This window comes from Physella acuta, unplaced genomic scaffold, assembly GCF_028476545.2.
Source record: "Physella acuta isolate Inbredline_101_S28 unplaced genomic scaffold, ASM2847654v3 ptg000020l, whole genome shotgun sequence".
Lineage (NCBI taxonomy): Eukaryota > Metazoa > Mollusca > Gastropoda > Physidae > Physella > Physella acuta.
In genome coordinates this window covers 13,252-36,639 of record NW_026731540.1, presented here as the reverse complement: position 1 = coordinate 36,639, position 23,388 = coordinate 13,252, and the positions used below count along the sequence as shown (strand labels likewise).

The 23,388-nt window shown below is 44.1% G+C and overlaps 1 protein-coding gene across 1 annotated transcript; it reads left to right on the top strand.

The window, feature by feature from the left end:
• Positions 1-918: 918 nt before the first annotated feature.
• LOC131939944 (uncharacterized) lies at positions 919-22,408 on the top strand. The gene is made up of 3 exons (XM_059298476.1): positions 919-1,043; positions 20,209-21,811; positions 21,905-22,408. The coding sequence occupies exons 1-3, from the start codon at positions 919-921 to the stop codon at positions 22,406-22,408; spliced, it is 2,232 nt and encodes a 743-aa protein (XP_059154459.1).
• The last annotated feature ends 980 nt before the right edge of the window (positions 22,409-23,388 follow it).

Genomic DNA, 23,388 nt, shown 5'->3' with positions numbered 1-23,388 from the left:
TTAGAAATTGGTCATACACACACACATTGATTTAACAAAAATAATATAAACAAAAAGAAAATTAAATGTTGTATATTCTTGTGATTCCTCAAATATTTCACGAATTATCTTCCAAAGGAGCAAAGCCTACTTATGGTAATATTTTCAAGAATGATAATTTCAAGCATTCAAAAGATAAATTAATTATCAATTAATTTTTATTCCAAGCTAGATCTAGTGTTGAATTACTTTTAGCCAACGACGAAAATTATTCAACCGTTGGTTGCCTAATGGTACGGAATTATTCAAATTTAAAACACCACTGAAAGCTCATTCTCTATTCTCCAACAATTAAAAAAAAATTTGAGCCAAGATGTGGGGCACCAATGCTCTAATGAGATTTAGTTTGTTAAACTCCCATAACATGGTATGTTATAATGTAAATACCGTGTTCCATTCGGTGCATGGGAGATAACCATCTATGTATGCAAGCAAGGGACCTAAGTGTGGTGGACTCATGAGAATTTGATACCAGTACGGGATCAAGTGGAATGTTTTTAAAAATGTAGTATTTCAGAGTTTTGGCATATTTTGAGAGCTGTCAACACGACCTCTGTATTTTAGTCTTGATTCTATTTCCTGTGGTCAAATGGTTATTACTTATCATGGCAGCGACTGGTCAACCCCAGACGAAATTACATCATCACATGGTCACACCATTGTCAGACACACGGGCATTTTTTTCTCTAGCCCCTGTTAGCTCACACGTTTAACATCTTGGTAATAGAAACTCCATGTAGGTCATAGGTCAGTCTACAGTTTTCCTTACATATTCATAGGTCAACCACCACTCTTTTGAGGTTTGAGATCTGGTTAAGAGCATGCAGGTAACATACCTGAACATGCCCTGTCAAAAACCTGCAGAAAACATACCTGAACATGCCTGTTAAAAAGCTGCAGAAAACATACCTGAACATGCCTGTCAAAAACCTGCAGAAAACATACCTGAACATGCCTGTCAAAAACCTGCAGAAAACATACCTGAACATGCCCAGCAGTAAATTGTGAGCGCGTGTTACAAAAATGTTGTTAGTGCGTCATGTGACAACAATAAAACAGACTTTTAATGGTTAAAATAGCACGTGACTGGCATGTTTATTGTCTATTTAAATAAGATTTTAAACCCTAGACGCGCCAGGTCAGTAGAGAGTAGATGTAAGTTTAATGGCTAGATTATAACAAGAATACAAGGTCAACAGCTACGGCCAATGACACTTGTCACGGCCTTTTCTGCTGCCAATCATTGCACAAGCTCAAAAAACAAATACCAACCGCTCTCCTCCTCCTTTGTTATTACATATTATAGTCTAATTTATAACATTAAACAACCCACGTTCAGGAAATTTTCATGATTTTATTGGTTCATTGACACAACGACTTCACTGCCAAAACATCGTCATTTTCTTCCCGCTCTCTCCCCTCTTTTGCTTCCTTTTTTAGCGCATGCGCACACCCACACTATATTTTAGATTTATATCGCCTTTTTATGAAACATACTCGAAACATGCATTCACCTTACATTTGACTGTTGCAACACTATAGCCAGTGTATGGTCAATGGCGGTGTTTATGTGGGCTTATGATTGGTAAGCTAAAGAACAGTTGAAGCCATGGCTATATACACACAGTTATACATACAGCCACACACACAGCCACACACACACACACACAGCCACACAAACACAGCCACACACATAACCACACATGCACACACAGAGCCACACAACACCCTGATTAACTGTGATAATCGACATTTATCTCTGACGCTCTAAGTGACCTGTGGTCAAACGTTGCCCAAACTCAGACCAGATGACGTCACGCCCGCGTCACGTGACTAGTGTAACGTGGTAAGATAGCAGCAGCTGACCAGCTGTCACGTGATACACTGGCTTATGTAACAACTCAGAGAAATGTAACCAGTCTTACCCCCCCCCCCTCTTTTTATCAATTTTTATTGTGCGGTACGGGGTGGTCGAGGTGTCGGTTCTTTGTTTCCACCTTTTGGACTTTTGCCTGGGGATCTGAACGTAAAGTGGGGACAAACTTTGTATTGTAAAATAATTCCTTCTGATTGGATATAGAAATACATGTACACTACTTCCTCTAACAAACTGAATTCTGAATCATGGGATACTTTACTATAAACCAAATCCACCTTAAATTTAAAAAAAAAAATTTAAAAAAGAAAAAAAAAATAACTCCATTACCTTTGATTTTGCATCACTACCATAAATGTATCGATTAAGCTTTCTTTTTTTAACTGCTTTAATTTAAACATGCACCGATACTCATTCACTACCCCGCCCTTATCCAATCTACCAATTAATTATTTCTGTAATTGAGTTTTATCCTCTCCCTCTCCGCCGTGTCGCCCCGTGTTGATTACATTTTCTCTATCTGACCGAGGGAGAAATGTTGAAAAGGTCATGACCCCGGCCAAAGAATGGAGACCCGTGGCTGAGCTTATTGTTACATCTGTAAAGTTTGTCCAATTAACCCCACACTCAAGCAGACGACCAACGCTGTCCTGTATTTGTTTAGCAGGTGCGCGTTTTGTTAAAGGAAATAGACTTATAAAAAAATGTAAGTCGTTTTGTGCGAAGGATGTATTTTTTATTCGCTTCAACTTTCCTGGTGTAACAAAAATCCGTTAAATTTTGCTTAGGAGACAGGTGGGTTTGAGATTATATGTGTCCGAGTAAAAAGAAAGTGTTTTGGGGAGGAGAGTATTGTCAGTAAAGGTCAGTCGTCCCCAGAAACATGTCAGGTGATATTTGCGGTGTATTGTGGTGGAGAGTATGTAGACAGACTGGGTTTTCTTGTGGTGTGTAGGGTGGATGTGTCTTAGAGGATGTGTCTTAGGTAGATGTGTCTTATATGTCTTAGAGGATGTGTCTTAGGCAGAGGTGTCTTATGTATCTTAGAGGATGGTTCTTAGGTAGATGTGTCGTAGAGGACGTATCTTAGGTAGATGTGTATTAGAGGATGTGTATAGCATCGTTTTCTTGTGTTGTGTAGGGTGGAATTCGTAGGTAGTTGTGTCTCGGATGATGTGTCTTTAGCGGATGTGTATTCACGTGGATTGTTAAGGCTGAGACTGTCTTAGAATACTCACTGCTACGTGTGTCTTGGATATGTCATTGATGGATGTGTCTCACGCGTGAGAATCGTGTCATTTAGGTGTGTCTTTGATGTGTCTTGGATGTCTTATATGGATGTGTTTTCACTGCCTTGGTCAGACATTTATTTAAGTTTTCCATTAAGACTACGTGTAGCCTACGTGTAGCCTACGTGTAGCCTACATGTAGCCTTCGTGTAGCCTACGTGTAGCCTACGTGTAGCCTACGTGTAGCCTATGTGTAGCCTACGTGTAGCCCACGTAAATATAATGGTGTTCTGGCAATAGCGTTTTTAATCACGTGTATCTAGTATAGACTGTTAACTACGTTATAAAGTTATATTTAAATTTGATTTGTTCTCGATTTTTTTCTACATAAACTTTGCACCACGTGATACAACCACGTGATTGATCTGGGCACCACGTGCTTGAACTTTACATCACGTGACTTGAAGCATACTATCAACATAGCTGCAAACAAAGTAGTATTTCCGAAAAAAAATAAACCTCTAAATAACAATCTGGTTACGATCTAAGATAAAACGAATCTAAAATTCAGTCCTTTAATTTTATAATTTAGTAGAGAGTTTTCCCATTGTGAAGTACACTGTACACAATCCTGTACACAATCGTATTCAGCCGTTCCCAGATCTATGTACTACGTTTTATGAGGCGAATATTTGGTATCCTTGTCTCAGAAACTAAGTCATTTTATTTTAGAAACTATGACAACGGGATATGTACCTGTGCATACTTTCATTGTCATCACACATCACGTGACGGTTTATCTCACCTACACAGTGTGAGTACCTATGGCTCACCAAATACAATATGTGAGTGATGTGAGTGTACTCACTGATTAACACCCGTCCTCTCATACAGATTTGAACACAAGTGTTCTAAGAACACTAACGCAAGTAGACATTTAGGACATTGCTGCTCTGTGTTGATGACAAGTCTAATACACGTGATGTGATGATCAGCCTTAAGCCCGGCCCTGTCTTACGGTGCCAGCCGGCTATTTATAGCACAGCCGCACGCACACGTTACACCTAGTTAATTAACTGCTAAACGCTTGATTGACAGCTGGTAATATTTCTTTGTCATACGGCACGTGACCAGTGCTGGACCTTTATGTCATAGAGTCAACGTGTGGAGGTCTTTACCACATACACATTGTATGTGTGTAGATCAAAGTACACACATAGTGTATGTGTTCTAATCAAAAGACATACACATTGTATGTGTGCTGATCAAAGGACATACACATGTTGTATGTGTGCTGGTCTTTACGACATACACATTGTATGTGTGGTAGTCGTTATGACGCATACACATGTTGTATGTGTGCTGGTCTTTACGACATACATATTGTATGAGTGTAGATCTTTATGCCATACACATATTGTATGTGTGCTGATCAAAGGACATACACATATTGTATGTGTGCTGATCAGAAGACATACACATTGTATGTGTGCTGATCAGAAGACATACACATTGTATGTGTGCTGGTCGTATGGACAAATACAGAACTGAACTTGAATCTCACGATAGACGTCTACAACTATGACTATTGATCTGAACTTCGAACACTTTAATTCGTCTACGTGTTTGATGTAAGACGTACTAATGTTTGATGTAAAGCGCCCACATGTTCGATGTAAGACGTGAACTTGTGAGATTAAGACGTCAACATGTTTTATGTAAGACGTCCACACGTTAAATGTAAGAAGTCCACAAGGAAGATGTAAGACGTCAACATGTTTTATGTAAGACGTCCACACGCTAGATGTAAGAAGTCCACAAGGGAGGTGTAAGACGTCCACATGTTCGATGTAAGACGTCAACATCTTTGATATAAGACGTCCACACGTTCTATGTAAGACGTCCACATGTTCGACGTAAGACGTCAACATCTTTGATGTAAGACGTCCACATGTTCTATGTAAGACGTCAACATCTTTGATGTAAGACGTCCACATGTTCGATGTAAGACGTGTGTGACGTGAAGCACAAGTGTTTACATCTAACCTCTGGCCTCTTGACCGGTATTTCCGCGTTGACCGTCGTGTCGGATTTCCGGACTTAGACTTGCCGTCGGCACCGTCGCTTATCCTGCAACTGTGTCAAGTAAGTCTCCGTGCTCTCGTGGTGACGTCACGCTCGCGGAAATATCTTGGAGGGGAAAAAAATCAAATCAAGTGGTCTGCGGAAAGGAGAATAAATTTTTGAAAATTTAGGGTTCTTTTTTTCATGTGTTCGATCAAGGTGCTGGGACCTTGGTTTGAGGTTTACAAGATTAAGAAGGTTAACTAAATGTATACGGTTTACAAAATTTAGACTAAGTTCACTTCCGTTTGTTGGTTTTTATTTCTCTGTCAGATATAAACGGTAATTAATTACAATTTTATCTGTATACATCCTGCGTGATCGGTATTCGATTAAAATAATATATATATATAATTTTAAAAAATTAATTAATTACCGTTTTCGTAAAATAAAACAGTCGCTGTAAAATGTAACACTTTTCGCGTGTCCGTAATGAGTGAAACATTTCTGATTGCTGGACTAACATGTTTGTTTAATTAGCGCGCGCGACCTCGACGGGTTAATCGCCCTTGTCCCGCTGAACTCGCGAGTATCGACTGGTATCGATCTCAAGGTTCTCACCAGTTGCCGGGCCATGTGACACAGTGGTATCGTCCGTGGTGACGGTAGTCGAGTACGGAAGTAATCGAGATAGTTGATGTAGTGAGGTTAGACGGTTTTATTTTCCGAGATGAATTTTTTAAAAGTCCATTGTCAACCATTGTAGGGGCTGATGTTCGGCCTGTTGGTAGCCCCGTGTGATGCCTTTTTCACGTGGACATTTTGTTAAGTGCTCACTCAATGTTGTTGTTGTGAGCTGTGGTGTGTGGTGTGTGGCGTGGCCCGTGAGGAGCGCTGCAAATCTATGCTGGCACGTAATTTGTGGGGTAGCAAACTTGTAGGTGTCGCTATGTGAATTCACGTGATGATGTTGTGGAAATTTGGCATATTTCTGAGACATTAGGTGCTTTTGTTGTGTCTACTGGCCTGTGTTATGCTTAGGTGTTTTAATTTATTTAATGTGCGTTTTTTTTTTCAAAGGAGTTTTTCTATGGTGTGTTGTCAAGTGTGTTTTAAAGTGTGCAATATTTAAGGTATAGTTTGATTAGCTGTAAGTCAAGGTGTGTTTTCATCATGTGTTCCTTTTATTTAAAGTATGTTATAATTCGGTGAAGTAGTTAAGATGTGTGGTATTTCAAATAGACTTTTAGATTATTTATGTCTAGACTAAATGCGTTTAGTTAGACAATCCACACCACCCCACCTCCCACACCACACCCCCTCCCACACTACACCACCTCCCACACCACACCACCTCCCACACCACACCGCCTCCCACACCACACCACCTCCCACACCACACCACCTCCCACACCACACCACCTCCCACACCACACCACCTCCCACACCACACCACCTCCCACACCACACCACCTCCCACACCACACCATCTCCCACACCACACCACCTCCCACACCACACCACCTCCCACACCACACCACCTCCCACACCACACCACCTCCCACACCACACCACCTCCCACACCACACTTCCTCCCACACCACACCTCCCCCACACACTACACCGCCACACACAACGACAAACACAACTACATCTACAACCCCCCCCCTACTCCCTAGATTCTCCTCTCCCTATCGCCACCCTAACCAAAACAGAAAAATGATATTAAACGCTTCGTCCCGACTCGTTTATCTCTACTTTCGTTATCTCTACAACCCCGGATGTCTGACGTTCTTCCTCCAACATCGCTGCTCCATCGGATATTCCTCGTGATCTATTTTTAGCCATCTCTATTTTGAAACCTTTTGCTCCACCAACCACTAGATACTTGCAGATATTTCGTTGAATAGCTTGTTCATGTACACAATTCTATATAACAGGCTGTCTATATTTCGTGAAAATTAGTGACGGCCGGCCGGCTATCGTCTGTCCGGTAAACCGTCCAACCGGTCAACCGTGTAGCCGGACACAACTAAACTGAACAACTTTTAGAACATGGATTAGCTTCTTGGTTGTATATCAATGTGGTCGAATTGTTAGCATGTCAGACAACCCCAATGCGACCAATTCTGGTGATGGATCTGTGTCGTGCTAGGCTAGTCCAGTCAAGGTTTCGGTATCTGTGGACTAGACACGTCAAGGTTTCGGTATCTGTGACAGTTGAACAAAGCCTCATGTCTACGATGGTGTTAAGAAAGTGTCGTCACGGATGAAGGATTTAAGTGGTCTTGTGATAGTGTAAAGGTGAAGGATGGAAAACGTGTGTACTACGTCATAACGATCGCTGAAAGATGACCGCTTGCAGCCGTGGTATGGAAGCCGGGATGGACATTAGAACGTCGCCATCAAGGCAGCTGTTTTACTCGCAGCTGTATTTGGTGAGTATTTGGGGATTCTGGTGTTATGGCGTGTGAGTGTTTTACATAAATGGTCTTTCTGTCAATGGTCTTTCTGTCAATGGTCTTTCTGTCAATGGTCTTTCTGTCAATGGTCTTTCTGTCAATGGTCTTTCTGTCAATGTTCTTTCTGTCAATGGTCTTTCTGTCAATGGTCTTTCTGTCAATGGTCTTTCTTTAAATGGTATTTCTGTCAATGGTCTTTCTGTCAATGGTCTTTCTTTAAATGGTATTTCTGTCAATGTTCTTTCTGTCAATGGTCTTTTTGTCAATGGTCTTTCTTTCAATGGTCTTTTTGCAAATGATCTTTTACCAATTGTTTTTTGCAATTAATGCGTTGACCAAAGGTCTCGACTATGCCGTCTATGACAATGCATCTCCCTCCCCCCCCCCACACACACCCACACACGCGCACACACACACACACTATTGAGCGTCACAAAACTGTGACGTGCTATACTACGTATCTCTGATTCCCTACCATCTGATCCCTACCATCTGATCCCCTACCATCCCACTATGTACCATCACCACAATCCGTAGCACCAGATGACCCGCTAAAGATGAAATAGCCCAGCAAGCTGTCATCTGTCTTAATCTTCCATCAAAAGGATTAGCGGATATCGCGTGTTAGCGGATTAGTGGATAGCTTTTATTAATGTAGATGTACAAATCTATTTTTTAATGAACACTAAAAATGCAAAGACTTAAAAAAATGAATATTTTCATTCCTGTTTCTGTATCTTAAGCCTATTCTGTCACTTTGTTACCTGTGTAAAAGAGCGTTCGTAACGTGTAGCGTTAATTTGTTTTAATAATTTTTTTCCATTGCTGTAATTTATCAGGGTTTTTTTTTATCGAAGGTTAAGGTATCGTTAATGCGAGTGCCATGTTTAAACTTTAATTTGTCTTTTTATTGATTTTCAAAATTGCTTTACAATTATTTGATTTGGAATTGGATTTAGCAAAAAGTGTCTGGGCCATTGAAAAAAGCAAAATGAATAATGACGGGTAATTGGCATATTGGCTGATATATATGGCAATATTGTTTCGTATATGTCATAATGGCTGATATATGGCATATTGTGAGTGGCTCCAATAGTTTGTCTGATATCACGTAATGGACGTCGGTTGTATTAGCGAATACCGGCATGTTAACTTCGTCTTCTGTAAGTAGATTGAACTAATGCTGGGATTTGTTTTTAGCTGAGTCGAGATCCCCGTAAATCCCCTTCTATACATACCCGTGAACATGTCTGCTAATTGTTCCTTCGTTAGTTCTAGTTAGTATATTTAAAATTGAGCCATTATGTTAAATTCAACAATCGAATAAAGCTCCGATGTTTAGCACAAGTTTTGACTAACATCGTCAGTGTAAGCTGATGTGTCGGCCTTAAAGATGTCGCATGCTTATTACACAACAAGGTATAACCTAACAATCTCCAGACTATGCAAACTGATAACTTGATGCTTTTTCTTCCTTGAATAGACCAAAAAAATAACATTCACTGATAACTCATCGTTCAAAAAATATATGACGAAAATTAATATCCCCCCCTCCCCTCCACTCCAATCTCTCTGCCTACCAAGTGGAAAATATTTTTTGCCATTGTCTTTGTTTTTTAAGAAAATTCAAAAATTAATTAGTGTAATGAAGTCTCCTGTTAGCTAAATGACACTAAATTTTGGGATGGTGTTTTTCGGTGGAAAATACCTAGAAAACATTTAGCTTTAACCAGTTTGACAAAAATCATACTAACAATAGGGCTGGTAAGTAGGTCAACAACCAGTTCTACGGCTCAATAAGAGCAGCAGTATAATCCTGCTGTACTGTATTCGCATTAATACAAGAGAAATTACATGAAACAAGTTTTAGTTAACCCTTTCAGCCTCCAAATACGTAAAACGTGTCTGGTTGTTCCCTTAGATACATGTGGTGTGTGCGTTGTTCCCTTAGATACATGTTGTGTGTGTGATGTTCGCTAAGATAATGTGGTGTGCGATGTTCCTTACATACATATGGTGTGTGTGATGTTCCCTTAGATACATGTGGTGTGTGTGATGTTCGCTAAGATAATGTGGTGTGCGATGTTCCTTACATACATATGGTGTGTGTGATGTTCCCTTAGATACATGTGGTGAGAGTGATGTTCGCTAAGATAATGTGGTGTGCGATGTTCCTTACATACATATGGTGTGTGTGATGTTCCCTTAGATACATGTGGTGTGTGTGATGTTCGCTAAGATAATGTGGTGTGCGATGTTCCTTACATACATATGGTGTGTGTGATGTTCCCTTAGATACATGTGGTGTGTGCAATGTTCCATTAGATACATGTGGTGTGTGCTATGTTCCCTCAGATACATATTGTTTGTGCGATGTTCCCTTAGATACATGTGGTGTGTGCAATGTTCCCTTAGATACATGTGGTGTGTGCTATGTTCCCTTAGATACATATGGTTTGTGCGTTGTTCCCTTAGATACATGTGGTGTGTGCGTTGTTCCCTTAGATACATGTGGTGTGTGCGTTGTTCCCTTAGACACATGTGGTGTGTGTGATGTTCCCTTAGATACATGTGGTGTGTGCGATGTTCCCTTAGATACATGTGGTGTGTGCGATGTTCCCTTAGATGCAAGTGGTGTGTGCGATGTTCGCTAAGATAATGTGGTGTGTGAGATGTTCCTTACATACATATGGTGTGTGTGATGTTCCCTTAGACACATGTGGTGTGTGCGTTGTTCCTTACATACATATGGTGTGTGTGATGTTCCCTTAGACACATGTGGTGTTTGCGTTGTTCCTTACATACATATGTTGTTTGCGTTGTTCCCTTAGATACATGTGGTGTGTGCGATGTTTGGGTCCCGAATAACTATAAAAATTTCGGAAGCCTACGTAGATATATTGTAAAAATAAAAAATGTAATTTTGTATACATTAATTTATCTTTGAGGTTTTTTTAACTTTAGTAAAGAGCCACGTTAATTGATTCAAAATGCCGCATTCGGCTCCAGAGCCGCCAGACTGTTGAGCCAGATGGATTCATGGATTCTGTTTTCTTGGCGTCGCTACTTAGATAATGATGAGAAATGTACAGTCTGCATGCAGGGGGATAACTCGTGTGTGACTCTAAGCTGGGGGAGATAATCTGATGAAAACATTGATAAATGGCCGTTGGCAATAAATCCTGTAAATTAATGTACAATAATACTGGCAATATGATAATCATATTGCTGGGTTTTGTTACCATTAGTTACCAAACTTTGGACCAATGGAATAAAAGATGAACTGAGCTTAGCTTTAAAATTGTTCGGAGCTTATTTTGTAGAAACTGATGGTTAAATGTCAGTTGTCCTGTGTCAAGGTCAGTTGTGCTGTTTCAAGGTCAGTTGTCTAACTGTTGACCAAAGGGCCACTATTCTAATTATAGCAAAACTGGTGACGAATGGTCTACTATAGCAAAACTGGTGACGAATGGTCTACTATAGCAAAACTGGTGACGAATGGTCTACTATAGCAAAACTGGTGACCAATGGTCTACTATAGCAAAACTGGTGACGAATGGTCTACTATAGCAAAACTGGTGACCAATGGTCTACTATAGCAAAACTGGTGACCAATGGTCTACTATAGCAGCAAATCTAGTGGTCAAGCGGAAGTAATTTAGCTTCAGATAACTCTCTTAAACATCAACGAGCGTCCATCTATCAATGGGGCTGACGCGTACGACGAGTGAATGAGTTTGTTGAGTCAGCTCTGGACTGGTCAGCACGGCAGATTACTCACCCTCAACTGTCCGTGAGTTCTCCCCACCATGACAGTCATGTACGTGCAAGTCTCACAGTGTATGGTGTGGGTGTTTGGTGTGGGTATGTGATGTGGGTGGCTGTAATGTGGTTGAGTGATATGGGTTTGTGATGTTATTTCTGATGAAGTGTGGCTGATGTATGTGGGTATGATGTGGTTGGGTGACGTGGCTATGTGGTGTGGGTATGTGGTGTGGATGATTATATGCGATGTGGGTGGGTGTAATGTAGTTGGGTGATGTGGGTTTGGGTTGACATTGGTGTGATGTGATTTGGGTGACTGATGTGAGTGTATGTTTTGTTGGCCTGTTTGACGTAAACAGCAACGACAACTCTATGACTAAAACAATTTTTTGAGCCACGTATGTTCAGCCAGGCAACCAGTTGGTTGTAATCTACATCAAATTGAAGACACCTCAACCCTATCTTCTCGTCCTGTCATCACGTCCATGTCGGTGAGATCTCATTTCATCTTGTCGCCTCCAGCTGTAGCTGTCCAGCTGGTCAAAGCCGTGGACATCATAATGGTGGGGTCACCTCGGTGATCAGGTCACTCATTAGAGTCACCTAATGTATGGGGTCAATTTTCTATTGGGTTCACGACATTGATTGAGGAGGGGGGTCCATTAGTTTATGGGGGGTCAATTTTTTTTTCATTATTTTGTTGTGTACTACTTTGTTCTGGAAACTATTTTGTTGTGGTCGCTAGTGGTAGATGCTGCTGTATTTTGTTTCTTCTATTACTTCACTTTGGTCACTCTAGTATAGTGGTTATTCCATTAAATGAACAAACCATTGGCTAGTCCCCCCCTCAATACAACAATGGACAGTCCAGTCAATACAACAATGGACTGTCCACACGATGCATTTCTCTAAGCAGTATTGAATAGTGCTTTTGTTTTTCAAATTTATATAAGATTTTTAAAGTAAGTGGCCAACATCCCACATTCACCCATGTTTTGTTATGGTACAGCCTCTTCATGCGAGTAAAAACGAAAACATCGATACAAAGTCAAAAGCGTCCTTCATTTTAAAATGCGTATTAATTGTCGCTTCTCCTTGATAGTCAGTCACAAAAAATGATGGATGACCTTGCCGGTGACTTCATCCGTCAATCAATCAAACAAGCTATTCGCGTTTCCTCATCTCGCTATGCCTGGGCCTTCGGTGCAGCAAGGATGATGTTGGTCTATCGTCGTATGTACACTCCGGCCATCCCACTCGCCGGAGTTCTTTCCCTTCCTTTCTTATCTCGCGTTGCGCGCTGACGAAGTGTCTAGACGGAGTTTAGTGAACTCCGCGCAATATTTGCTCAGGTTTGGCGCGCGATATCTTGGGTAAACAAGTACTTTAATGACTAGCTCGTTAAGTTTATTGATTTGCTGGCGTTAAAATCGTATTCCGGGGGAGTGGTAGTGATTAAATTGGTCAAATTTTGGGTTAAATAAATGCTTGAATTACTTTTGAAAAAATTCAGGTTTTATATTTTACCATTTAGTAGATTAAATAACGGAGTTCTTTTCATTTTTCTCCGGAAGTGGTGTGGGGGGGGGGGGGGTAGCTTTTGAAATTTCCTATGTGAGGTAGAGGCGAAGACTAGTAAAGGTATATATTTTATATATTTTCATATCAAATTTTATATTCTCTTTATTTTATTCGGGGTGTGGACGTGCTTCTGTGAGGGGCAGAGAGATGCCTGAAAGAAACACTAGCCAGTAGCTAATGGGGTAGCTGCTCAAAGAGAGAATAAACAAATACAAAACAAAACTTGAAAATTTTGATTTTAACGATTTTTTGATACGTCTTATTGTGGCTAACATCAAATAGTTGGTCAGATTCTAAATAATATTACTGGTGGAAACTTGACTTATTTATATTCGATTGAAGTTTCTCAAAAACTTGACTAAAATATGATTAAAAGTCCTCTCTAAAAAAACGGGTAAATTGATTCGGTCGTCGTGTGACGCTGCTGTTGTGACAGTCGCGTCACGCAAATGTTGCGGTTCTAGACCATCTTGCACCGTCAGGTGAGCACCGTCACGTGAGTAAGCCACGTTTGATGTAGACGTGACGCTCTCGCGTGATTCGTGGGGTCCCGTTGGCACCTTGTGTTACCTGATACCTTATGTTACCTCTTATGTTACCTTGTGTTACCAGCGGATCAATGACTGCGCGAAACAGCTAGATTACATCGCTGGTGGGGCGACAATGGGAGGCTCGATTTGAATTTAGTGAGGGCGGGGGGGGGGGGGGGGGAATGTAAATTTATTTTGGGGGATAATGTGAATGCCTCAAGAAATCGATGTAGATGTATTGAGTGGTTATGTGAATACATTCAGCATATAAGTTGACCTAATATCTCCTCAAATCTAAAATTTAAAGATTTTTTTGGTTGGATTATAATTAAATTTATAAACTTTTTTATAGAACTTATCTTTAGTTCACAAATGGCATAAGGATAGATCTTTTAGGAGAAGTAACTCATGTTGTACCAAGCACTACTCTATTATCTCAGACGGGCGAGTCTATTCTGGCCACACTTCCCTCAGACGGGCGAGTCTGTTTTGGCCACACTTCCCTCAGACGGGCGAGTCTACTTTGGCCACACTTCCCTCAGACGGGCGAGTCTATTTTGGCCACACTTCCCTCAGACGGGCGAGTCTATTCTGGCCACACTTCCCTCAGACGGGCGAGTCTATTTTGGCCACACTTCCCTCAGACGGGCGAGTCTATTTTGGCCACACTTCCCTCAGACGGGCGAGTCTATTTTGGCCACACTTCCCTCTGACGGGCGAGTCTATTTTGGCCACACTTCCCTCAGACGGGCGAGTCTATTTTGGACACTCTGAGCAAATGACACCACGACGATCAACTCAGATGGCGGCACAGTTCGACCGTCACCTTTGTCTCTCACCGTGTCACCTCGACCTGAGCGCGCATCGTGTTGTACTCACGCAACGAGTGGTCGGAAATCGTGAAGCGGTTGGGTTGAACCTACGTCACGCATGGCTGACGTTGCCATGACAACGGCGCTGGTTCCCCGTGTATTTCACTGAACCAAGCTCTAAAGCTGATGAGTTGTGTTTGGCGCTGAAGGAAATCACTGGCTCGCATTGAATAAACAACTTCACACACGCACGTGCAGAGGTAACGATCAACTTCTGTTTCTTTCAGGAGTTCTCTCTACAGAGAAACAGCAGATATTGATACAAAGATGGGGCTATTAGATCCGAATGTTTAGCTGGTATTGCTACGGTAATCTAAGCGTTAAACCTAGACCATAATCCGTACTCTGAGTACTCTGACACTAACAGCTACAACTGACAGAATTAAAATTCACGATTAGGTTCTAAATTGTCTTGTTACTATAGAAATTGCATGTTACGATAGAAAATATTAGCTGAACAATGCTATGTATTCAGTGGCGTAGCGAGGTCGGGTGTCACCCGGCGCAACACTTAATGGTGTCCCCCCCCCCCTAGGGGCGTAACGACTCTTCCCGGGGACAAACTTTCAATTTTCGATTTGCGCCCCCCCCCCTCAAACTTTTGATTTGCACCCGCCCCTCGAACTTTCGATTTGCACCCCCCCCCCCTCAAATTTTTCTCTATATAATTTACTATTTTTTGCGTTGGTGTTAACCCCCTAAGTGGTGTCACCCGGTGCGGTCCGCACCCCCCGCCCCCCCCCCCCCTCGCTACGCCTCTGTATGTATTTGTATTCCACCCCGTAAGAGCACCACCTACATAATATGCACGTTGCACATAAGCTTTTGCTCACAAGAGGGAATGCTGAACATACTGATCTATCGAATACATTGCCAAGCTTTCAAGGAAATCACTAGCCCTGCTATTGACAAACTATGTGCACTATGTTTTTGTTGATAGTGTAATCTGCTGCAAGGATCTAACTTATGCAAGGTGTGCGTTTTGATCAACTTTTTCAATCTAACATTCACAAATTGACCTGGTTAATATGACACGTGACATCTAGTGTGTGTGTCATCTGACATATGTAGCATCATCACAGTCATTGCTCATGTATTTTAGTCATGGTGTGAGTTTTCCTGATTTAATCAGATTTAACGTGGGTTTGTTTACTTGAGTTGGCTAACACGGGTAAGTTAGACATTTGTATTTTTAAAAAATCTCCAAAGAAAAACAACAATCAAATGACTTAAGTCTTCGTGAGATGATCATGACGATATGGCCTATGACATGTCACAAGGTGACATTTTGACACTTAAAATATGAGATGCGATATGACATTTTCACGCAATGTAACTCGAAATAGCAATTATAAACATGTGAAATATAGACTCATGTAATCACGTGGCATGTGACATCTCGATTCTAAAAATCATGTGACATCTCGACTCTTGCTGTCACGTGACGTGTGACATCTTGACTCCAGCAGTGACGTGTCACCTTGACAGGTGCATGTCACGTGAAGAGCGAGGTGGTTATGTCCCCTAAATTACAAAATAAAAACGTCGCAGTTTTAGCCCAGCCGTAGGTGGGGGAGTATGTACGAAATGTCATTGTTGTACCCGCGGGCTAACATTCAAGGGAAGACAACTCACAAGGGGAGGCCATTAATCAATGAGTTACCTACCTTGTCTGATGCTCAGGAAATGAAAGAAAAACATTTTTAGTCGTCAGTTCTGCGATCTGAGACCGTCTGACCAAGAGGGGAGTGTGTGATAGAATGTAAATTATTGGCGGGAATTGTTTTCACCTCACATGTAGGAAGTGAGCTAGCAGACGATGGCTGGTGTAAAGATTGGATTTAATAAAATAGTGGGTGAACACGGCGGGGCAGTTCATTCTAAGATTGCTGTATGGGTATAAACGTGCAGGACATTTCCTTGGTAATATAATGTAGATACAAATACAATAGCTCATTATGAGTCATGACCGTCTGTCTTAATTACAATTAGATATTTTGTTATACTTAAATAAACACTTTGCAGATATAATATTTCAATGAACTTTTCTAATTATTTTATTAAATAAAATTTTGTTCATTGTAGATTAGTCTTGTCCACATCTTTACATTTTAGTTAAGATTGAGAGCAGGCTAGGTTAAGGGCTGGACTAGGGGGCCAAGGCCTCAATGTTTATAAAAGGCTCATTGATGTAGACCTGATAAGCAGCTGCTCCTGTCTTTTCACCAAGTCATGCTGGGTATTTGTTTTGAGCTGAGTCGAGATTTCTGGAACTCGATGGTTTTGGGTTGACCCCCCTGTTGTTGCGGGCACGAGACCCTGAGCCCAGTTTCCTCCACAAGGGTTTGAAGGTCGGTGCTTGACTTTGAGACAGGTTGTCACCAACCACCATTCACTGCAGAACTCTGATGTCAACCAACTGGTTGTCACCGCCCCCCCCCCTCCCCCACTATTCTCAGCATCGTCATACGAAGCCAGTCAAGTGTGACCACGGGCAGATAACTGGAGCCCCATTACGTCAACAGACCACTACTCACTCTCTGCTTGTTGACCTTTACACTCCCACTCCCGGCGCTGCTCCCGTGTTTAGCAACACGTTGGCGCTATTTATAGCACGACATGAGTTGTGTTTTGACTGACTCTAGTGTGAGTTAATGTGGTATTGGACGGCCACTTAGTGCTTTTTTTTAACAGTGGAGGGGGGGGGGGGGGCGGGCTGGGGGAGGTGAGGGGGCAAAGGCCGGATCACTCTAGATCTCTTCCAGGTCAAAGTTCCAGAACAGAATATTGTTTCGCGATATGCATATATATATATATATATATATATATATATATATATATATATATATATATATATATATATATATATATATATATATATATATATATATATATATATAAAGAATTTTTTGACAAATACTTATTTTTAATGTAATAACTTTAGGAAATTAATGGTTATCTTCTAGACTCATGTGCATTTATAAGATAATTATTAAGTCGGTTTTTTTTTAAACTTCTTATGAACTTGTTTTATTAAAGTTTAGGCCCTGTGTTTGCATGACATTCTTATTGTATCCCCGAGTAATCGCCCCTGCTCACATGTCCAAACAGCGGCGGTTTCCCAAACAAAGGGGAATAACCCAAAGAACACAAATCAGTTATTGGTCTTTGATCAACAAATTCTACTCTTTTCCCTGTAGTCGTCTCCCCTTGAACGCGTCGCTGGTCCGCCATTATCGTCTGGTATGTGTTCTGCCATTTCCGGTCTGACGTGAATCTTTCTTCCCCCCCCCCCCCCCCTCACGTCTCATCGTGCTAACTTCCGGTTTAAATTAAAATGCTAATTATTTAATAGTACATTTTGAAAAAAAAAACAGATTGATTGAGAAAAATACGTTATGGAGAGTTGAAAAAGGAGAGATATATTTAGCTTGTAAATATGTGATGATAGACGCAGGTAAAGCTAAAAGTTAACAGGTAATGCTGTTACACATTCATCTTCTCACGTGCACAGCTTACCGTGCATTTCTACAACATCTACCAGCGCTCACGTGCGTTAATGAACAGGTAAATAACAGGTACTCACCACGATCAAGTGTCGGAGCGAGGTTAATCACGCGTGACCTTCGCTTTGCCCCAGGTATGAACTCGGTGTCACGTTGTTACAAGCTTTTATTTAACTCACTTCCTCTGTCTGTCTGTCTAGACGGAAACGCAGGAGTGAAAATTCGGACAGTTCTACTTGACCGATACGATTCACAGTTGGCACGTGGGTCAAGACATGAAGACAATGCAATCTGAAACTAAATTTGACTTAATTGGATGCCTAATTAATTTTTTATTAATTAATTAAAATTTGGACCGAATTAGTAGGCATGTCTAGCCAACCACACCACACGCGTCATCACCTTCAATAGCTTCAATGGCTGCGTTCAAAAACCATTGCGCGCCTACTGAACGTGATGTTCAGTAGGCGCGCAATGGTTTTTAGTCATGTAACTCTATTGTAAATAAAACATGTAAAGTACTGAAAAAAAATTCATAAAAAACGTTTTAATAACAAGCTTTTATGTAATAATGCACTAAAAAGTAGAAAATAAATTATAGACTACTATTTAAATAACTATAAAGAAAAGCGTGGGTGTCTTCCTTAACATTAGTAAAGGTATCCAATAGATACTAAAGTGACCCACGCTTTTCTTTATAGTTATTTAAATAGTAGTCTATAATTTATTTTCTACTTTTTAGTGCATTATTACATAAAAGCTTGTTATTAAAACGTTTTTTATGAATTTTTTTTTTTCTTGCCAACTCAATCACGTGACGTGATCACTCACGCTAATTTCCTCCACTCCACACATTTCTGATTCACTCACTTGAAGGCGAGCCACGCATCACTGGTTTTTACGACGTAGCATCTGTACGTCATTATGAGCTGACGTCATACAGAAACATTTCGCCGTAAAAAAAAAGGTAATGACTAATGAATCTAATTCTGCTGCCTGGGTCGATCGTGCCTGACGTGACTATACTGTATTAAACACTGGAGTCAGGGAGTCAGTGATGGGTGCTGACTCCTCGAATAAAGGATACTTTGAACACGCGTAGCGTTACAAAGACTTAGCGTTAAATAGTTAGCGTTAACCAAAAAATCCCGTTAACCAGGGTTAGCGCTGACCAGAATTAGCGTTAGACTTATCTTTATCCAGAATTAGCGTTAGGCTTATCTTTATCCAGAATTAGCGTTAGACTTATCTTTATCCAGAATTAGCGTTAGACTTATCTTTAGCGTTAGACTTATCTTTATCCAGAATTAGCGTTAGGCTTATCTTTATCCAGAATTAGCGTTAGACTTATCTTTATCCAGAATTAGCGTTAGACTTATCTTTATCCAGAATTAGCGTTAGGCTTAGCTTTATCCAGAATTAGCGTTAGGCTTAGCTTTATCCAGAATTAGCGTTAGACTTATCTTTATCCAAAATTAGCTTTAGGCTTATCCTTGACCAGATTTAGCGTCAGACGTAGGGTTAACCAAATTTAGCGTTGGCCAGATTTAGCGTGCGACGCTAATGCAGCAGTGTCCGAATGGAGATGTGTTGAGATGTGTAGAGATGTCCAAAATGTGATTGTCTGACCACGTGACACGCGAGGGTCATGCTCGGACATTTCCCCAATGAGTCACCGACAGTCATCCATCGCATGGATGTCTGTAACTCAACAGTTAGATGGATGGTGTCTGGATAACTGGCTGACTTGTAACTCTCAACGGTTAGATGGATGGTGTCTGGATAACTCAAGGCTGACCTTAGGACAACACTTTTTTGTATGCTGAATAATCAGTTAAAAGTTTGCAGTAAAAATATAAGGCTCATAAGGGGATGGGTGGGGGTGGGGGGGGGGGGGGGGGTTGCTTGCATTTAGAAAAGTCTGACAATTGTGATAAAATTCTATGCTTGGAGCTGTAGAAAAGGTGGGGGTGGGGAGGACTTGTATTTATGAAGTTGAGACCATTTCAAATTCCCAAGTTAAAATTAGGATGGTTACATTAGGGGTGGGGCTGTGACTTTAAAAAAATGTTGGTGGATCTGAATTTATGTGACTATCTGTGATGACCTATGACGACAACAATGGCCTAAAATAAGTGACGTCATATATTTTGGGGAGTGGGGAGGAGGTCACACAGTGCCAACCCAGCGCCACAGCGCCACAGTGCCAACCCCAGCGCCACAGTACCAACCCCAGTGCCACAGTACCAACCCCAGCGCCACAGTGACAACCCCAGCGCCACAGTGCCAACCCCAGCGCCACAGTACCAACCCCAGCGCCACAGTGCCAACCCCAGCGCCACAGTGCCAACCCCAGCGCCACAGTGCCAACCCCAGCGCCACAGTGCCAACCCCAGCGTCACAGTGCCAACCCCAGCGCCACAGTGACAACCCCAGCGCCACAGTGCCAACCCCAGCGTCACAGTGCCAACCCCAGCGTCACAGTGCCAACCCCAGCGCCACAGTGTCAACCCCAGCGCCACAGTGCCAACCCCAGTGCCACAGTGCCAACCCCAGCGTCACAGTGCCAACCCCAGCGTCACAGTGACAACCCCAGCGCCACAGGGCCAACCCCAGCGCCACAGCGCCACAGTGACAACCCCAGTGCCACAGTGCCAACCCCAGCGTCACAGTGCCAACCCCAGCGTCACAGTGCCAACCCCAGCGCCACAGTGCCAACCCCAGCGCCACAGTGCCAACCCCAGCGTCACAGTGCCAACCCCAGCGTCACAGTGACAACCCCAGCGCCACAGTGCCAACCCCAGCGCCACAGTGCCAACCCCAGCGCCACAGTGCCAACCCCAGCGCCACAGCGCCACAGTGCCAACCCCAGCGCCACAGTGCCAACCCCAGCGCCACAGTGCCAACCCCAGCGCCACAGCACCACAGTACCAACCCCAGCGCCACAGTGCCAACCCCAGCGCCACAGTGCCAACCCCAGCGCCACAGCGCCACAGTGCCAACCCCAGCGCCACAGCGCCACAGTACCAACCCCAGCGCCACAGTGCCAACCCCAGCGCCACAGTGCCAACCCCAGCGCCACAGCGCCACAGTGCCAACCCCAGCGCCACAGTGCCAACCCCAGCGCCACAGTGCCAACCCCAGCGCCACAGCGCCACAGTACCAACCCCAGCGCCACAGTGCCAACCCCAGCGCCACAGTGCCAACCCCAGCGCCACAGTGCCAACCCCAGCGCCACAGTGCCAACCCCAGCGCCACAGTGTCAACCCCAGCGCCACAGTGCCAACCCCAGCGCCACAGTACCAACCCCAGCGCCACAGTGCCAACCCCAGCGCCACAGTGCCAACCCCAGCGCCACAGTACCAACCCCAGTGCCACAGTGCCAACCCCAGCGCCACAGTGCCAACCCCAGCGCCACAGTGCCAACCCCAGCGCCACAGCGCCACAGTGCCAACCCCAGTGCCACAGTGCCAACCCCAGCGCCACAGTGCCAACCCCAGCCCCACAGTGCCAACCCCAGCGCCACAGTGCCAACCAGTGCCAACCCCAGCGCCACAGTGCCAACCCCAGCGCCACAGTACCAACCCCAGCGCCACAGTGCCAACCAGTGCCAACCCCAGCGCCACAGTGCCAACCCCAGCGCCACAGTGCCAACCAGTGCCAACCCCAGCGCCACAGTGCCAACCCCAGCGCCACAGTACCAACCCCAGCGCCACAGTGCCAACCAGTGCCAACCCCAGCGCCACAGTGCCAACCCCAGCGCCACAGTGCCAACCCCAGCGCCACAGTACCAACCCCAGCGCCACAGTGCCAACCCCAGCGCCACAGTGCCAACCCCAGTGCCACAGTGCCAACCCCAGTGCCACAGTGACAACCCCAGTGCCACAGTGCCAACCACAGCGCCACAGTGACAACCCCAGTGCCACAGTGCCAACCCCAGTGCCACAGTGCCAACCCCAGCGTCACAGTGACAACCCCAGCGCCACAGTGCCAACCCCAGCGCCACAGTGCCAACCCCAGCGCCACAGTACCAACCCCAGCGCCACAGTGCCAACCAGTGCCAACCCCAGCGCCACAGTGACAACCCCAGCGCCACAGTGCCAACCCCAGCGTCACAGTGCCAACCCCAGCATCACAGTGCCAACCCCAGCGTCACAGTGACAACCCCAGCGCCACAGTGCCAACCCCAGCGCCACAGTGCCAACCCCAGCGCCACAGTGCCAACCCCAGCGCCACAGCGCCACAGTGCCAACCCCAGTGCCACAGTGCCAACCCCAGCGCCACAGTGCCAACCCCAGCCCCACAGTGCCAACCCCAGCGCCACAGTGCCAACCAGTGCCAACCCCAGCGCCACAGTGTCAACCCCAGCGCCACAGTGCCAACCCCAGCGCCACAGTGTCAACCCCAACGCCACAGTACCAACCCCAGCGTCACAGTGCCAACCCCAACGCCACAGTGCCACAGTACCAATAAACCATGTTTGATGGGTTGAGTGTGCTGTTAGCCCTAGCCGCCCATCCCGCCCACTTAAGCCGGTCATCCTGCTCACCAGCAGCCATAAAATACACTGACCACATCGACCACACCGACTACACTGACCACACTGACCACACCGACCACACCGACCCAACTGACCACACTGACCATCTACCGTTTGATGAAGCGGGTAACCGTCCACGTTCCTGCGGTCACTACAGAGTTAATCGCCCCTGATGCGAGTACTGTTTCAGTTGCCGCCCATTAAATCACCCACCGACCTGAAGCCCGCACAAAACCAGTTCTCCCCCTTTATAGCCCGGGATAGTTGCTTCCCTTTAATTTGATCTTCAGCCGGATCTTGCCTGTGGCTAAATGGCTAAATCTTGTGTACAGACATCTCTCTATCTAACCGGCATTTTCACGGTCTTTCTATCCTGCGTTGTTTTCCACTCTCTAAGTAACCGGCATTTTCTTCTCCATCTATACTAACAGGCTGTTTTGGTCTCCATCTAGTGACCTAGTCAGCATATATTTCTTCTTCGATCACCTCTTTTCGTTCCTTTAATGTAAAAAGTGTGGAGAGAAGGGAAGGGTGGAGGTATGTGTGTAGATAAACTTACCTGAGATGTTACCCCCCCCCCCCCCCCACACACACACACACACTCACCCCTAGCGTGTCAGCCGGTCCTGCTACATGTCAGCCGGTCCTGCTACATGTCAGCCGGTCCATCAGCCGGTCCTGCTACATGTCAGCCGGTCCTGCTACATGTCAGCCGGTCCTGCTACATGTCAGCCGGTCCTGCTACATGTCAGCCGGTCCTGCTACATGTCAGCCGGTCCTGCTACATGTCAGCCGGTCCATCAGCCAGTCCTGCAACATGTCAGCCGGTCCATCAGCCGGTCCCGCTACATGTCAGCCGGTCCTGCTACATGTCAGCCGGTCCCGCTACATGTCAGCCGGTCCTGCTACATGTCAGCCAGTCCT

Coding starts and splice junctions, on each gene's coding strand:
- LOC131939944 (XM_059298476.1), top strand. CDS start 919: ATGCCTGTTAAAAAGCTGCAGAAAACATACCTGAACATGCCTGTCAAA. Junction 1,044..20,208: donor AACATGCCCAGCAGTAAATT/GTGAGCGCGTGT, acceptor CCAGCGCCACAG/TGCCAACCCCAGCGCCACAG. Junction 21,812..21,904: donor GTGACAACCCCAGTGCCACA/GTGCCAACCACA, acceptor TGACAACCCCAG/CGCCACAGTGCCAACCCCAG.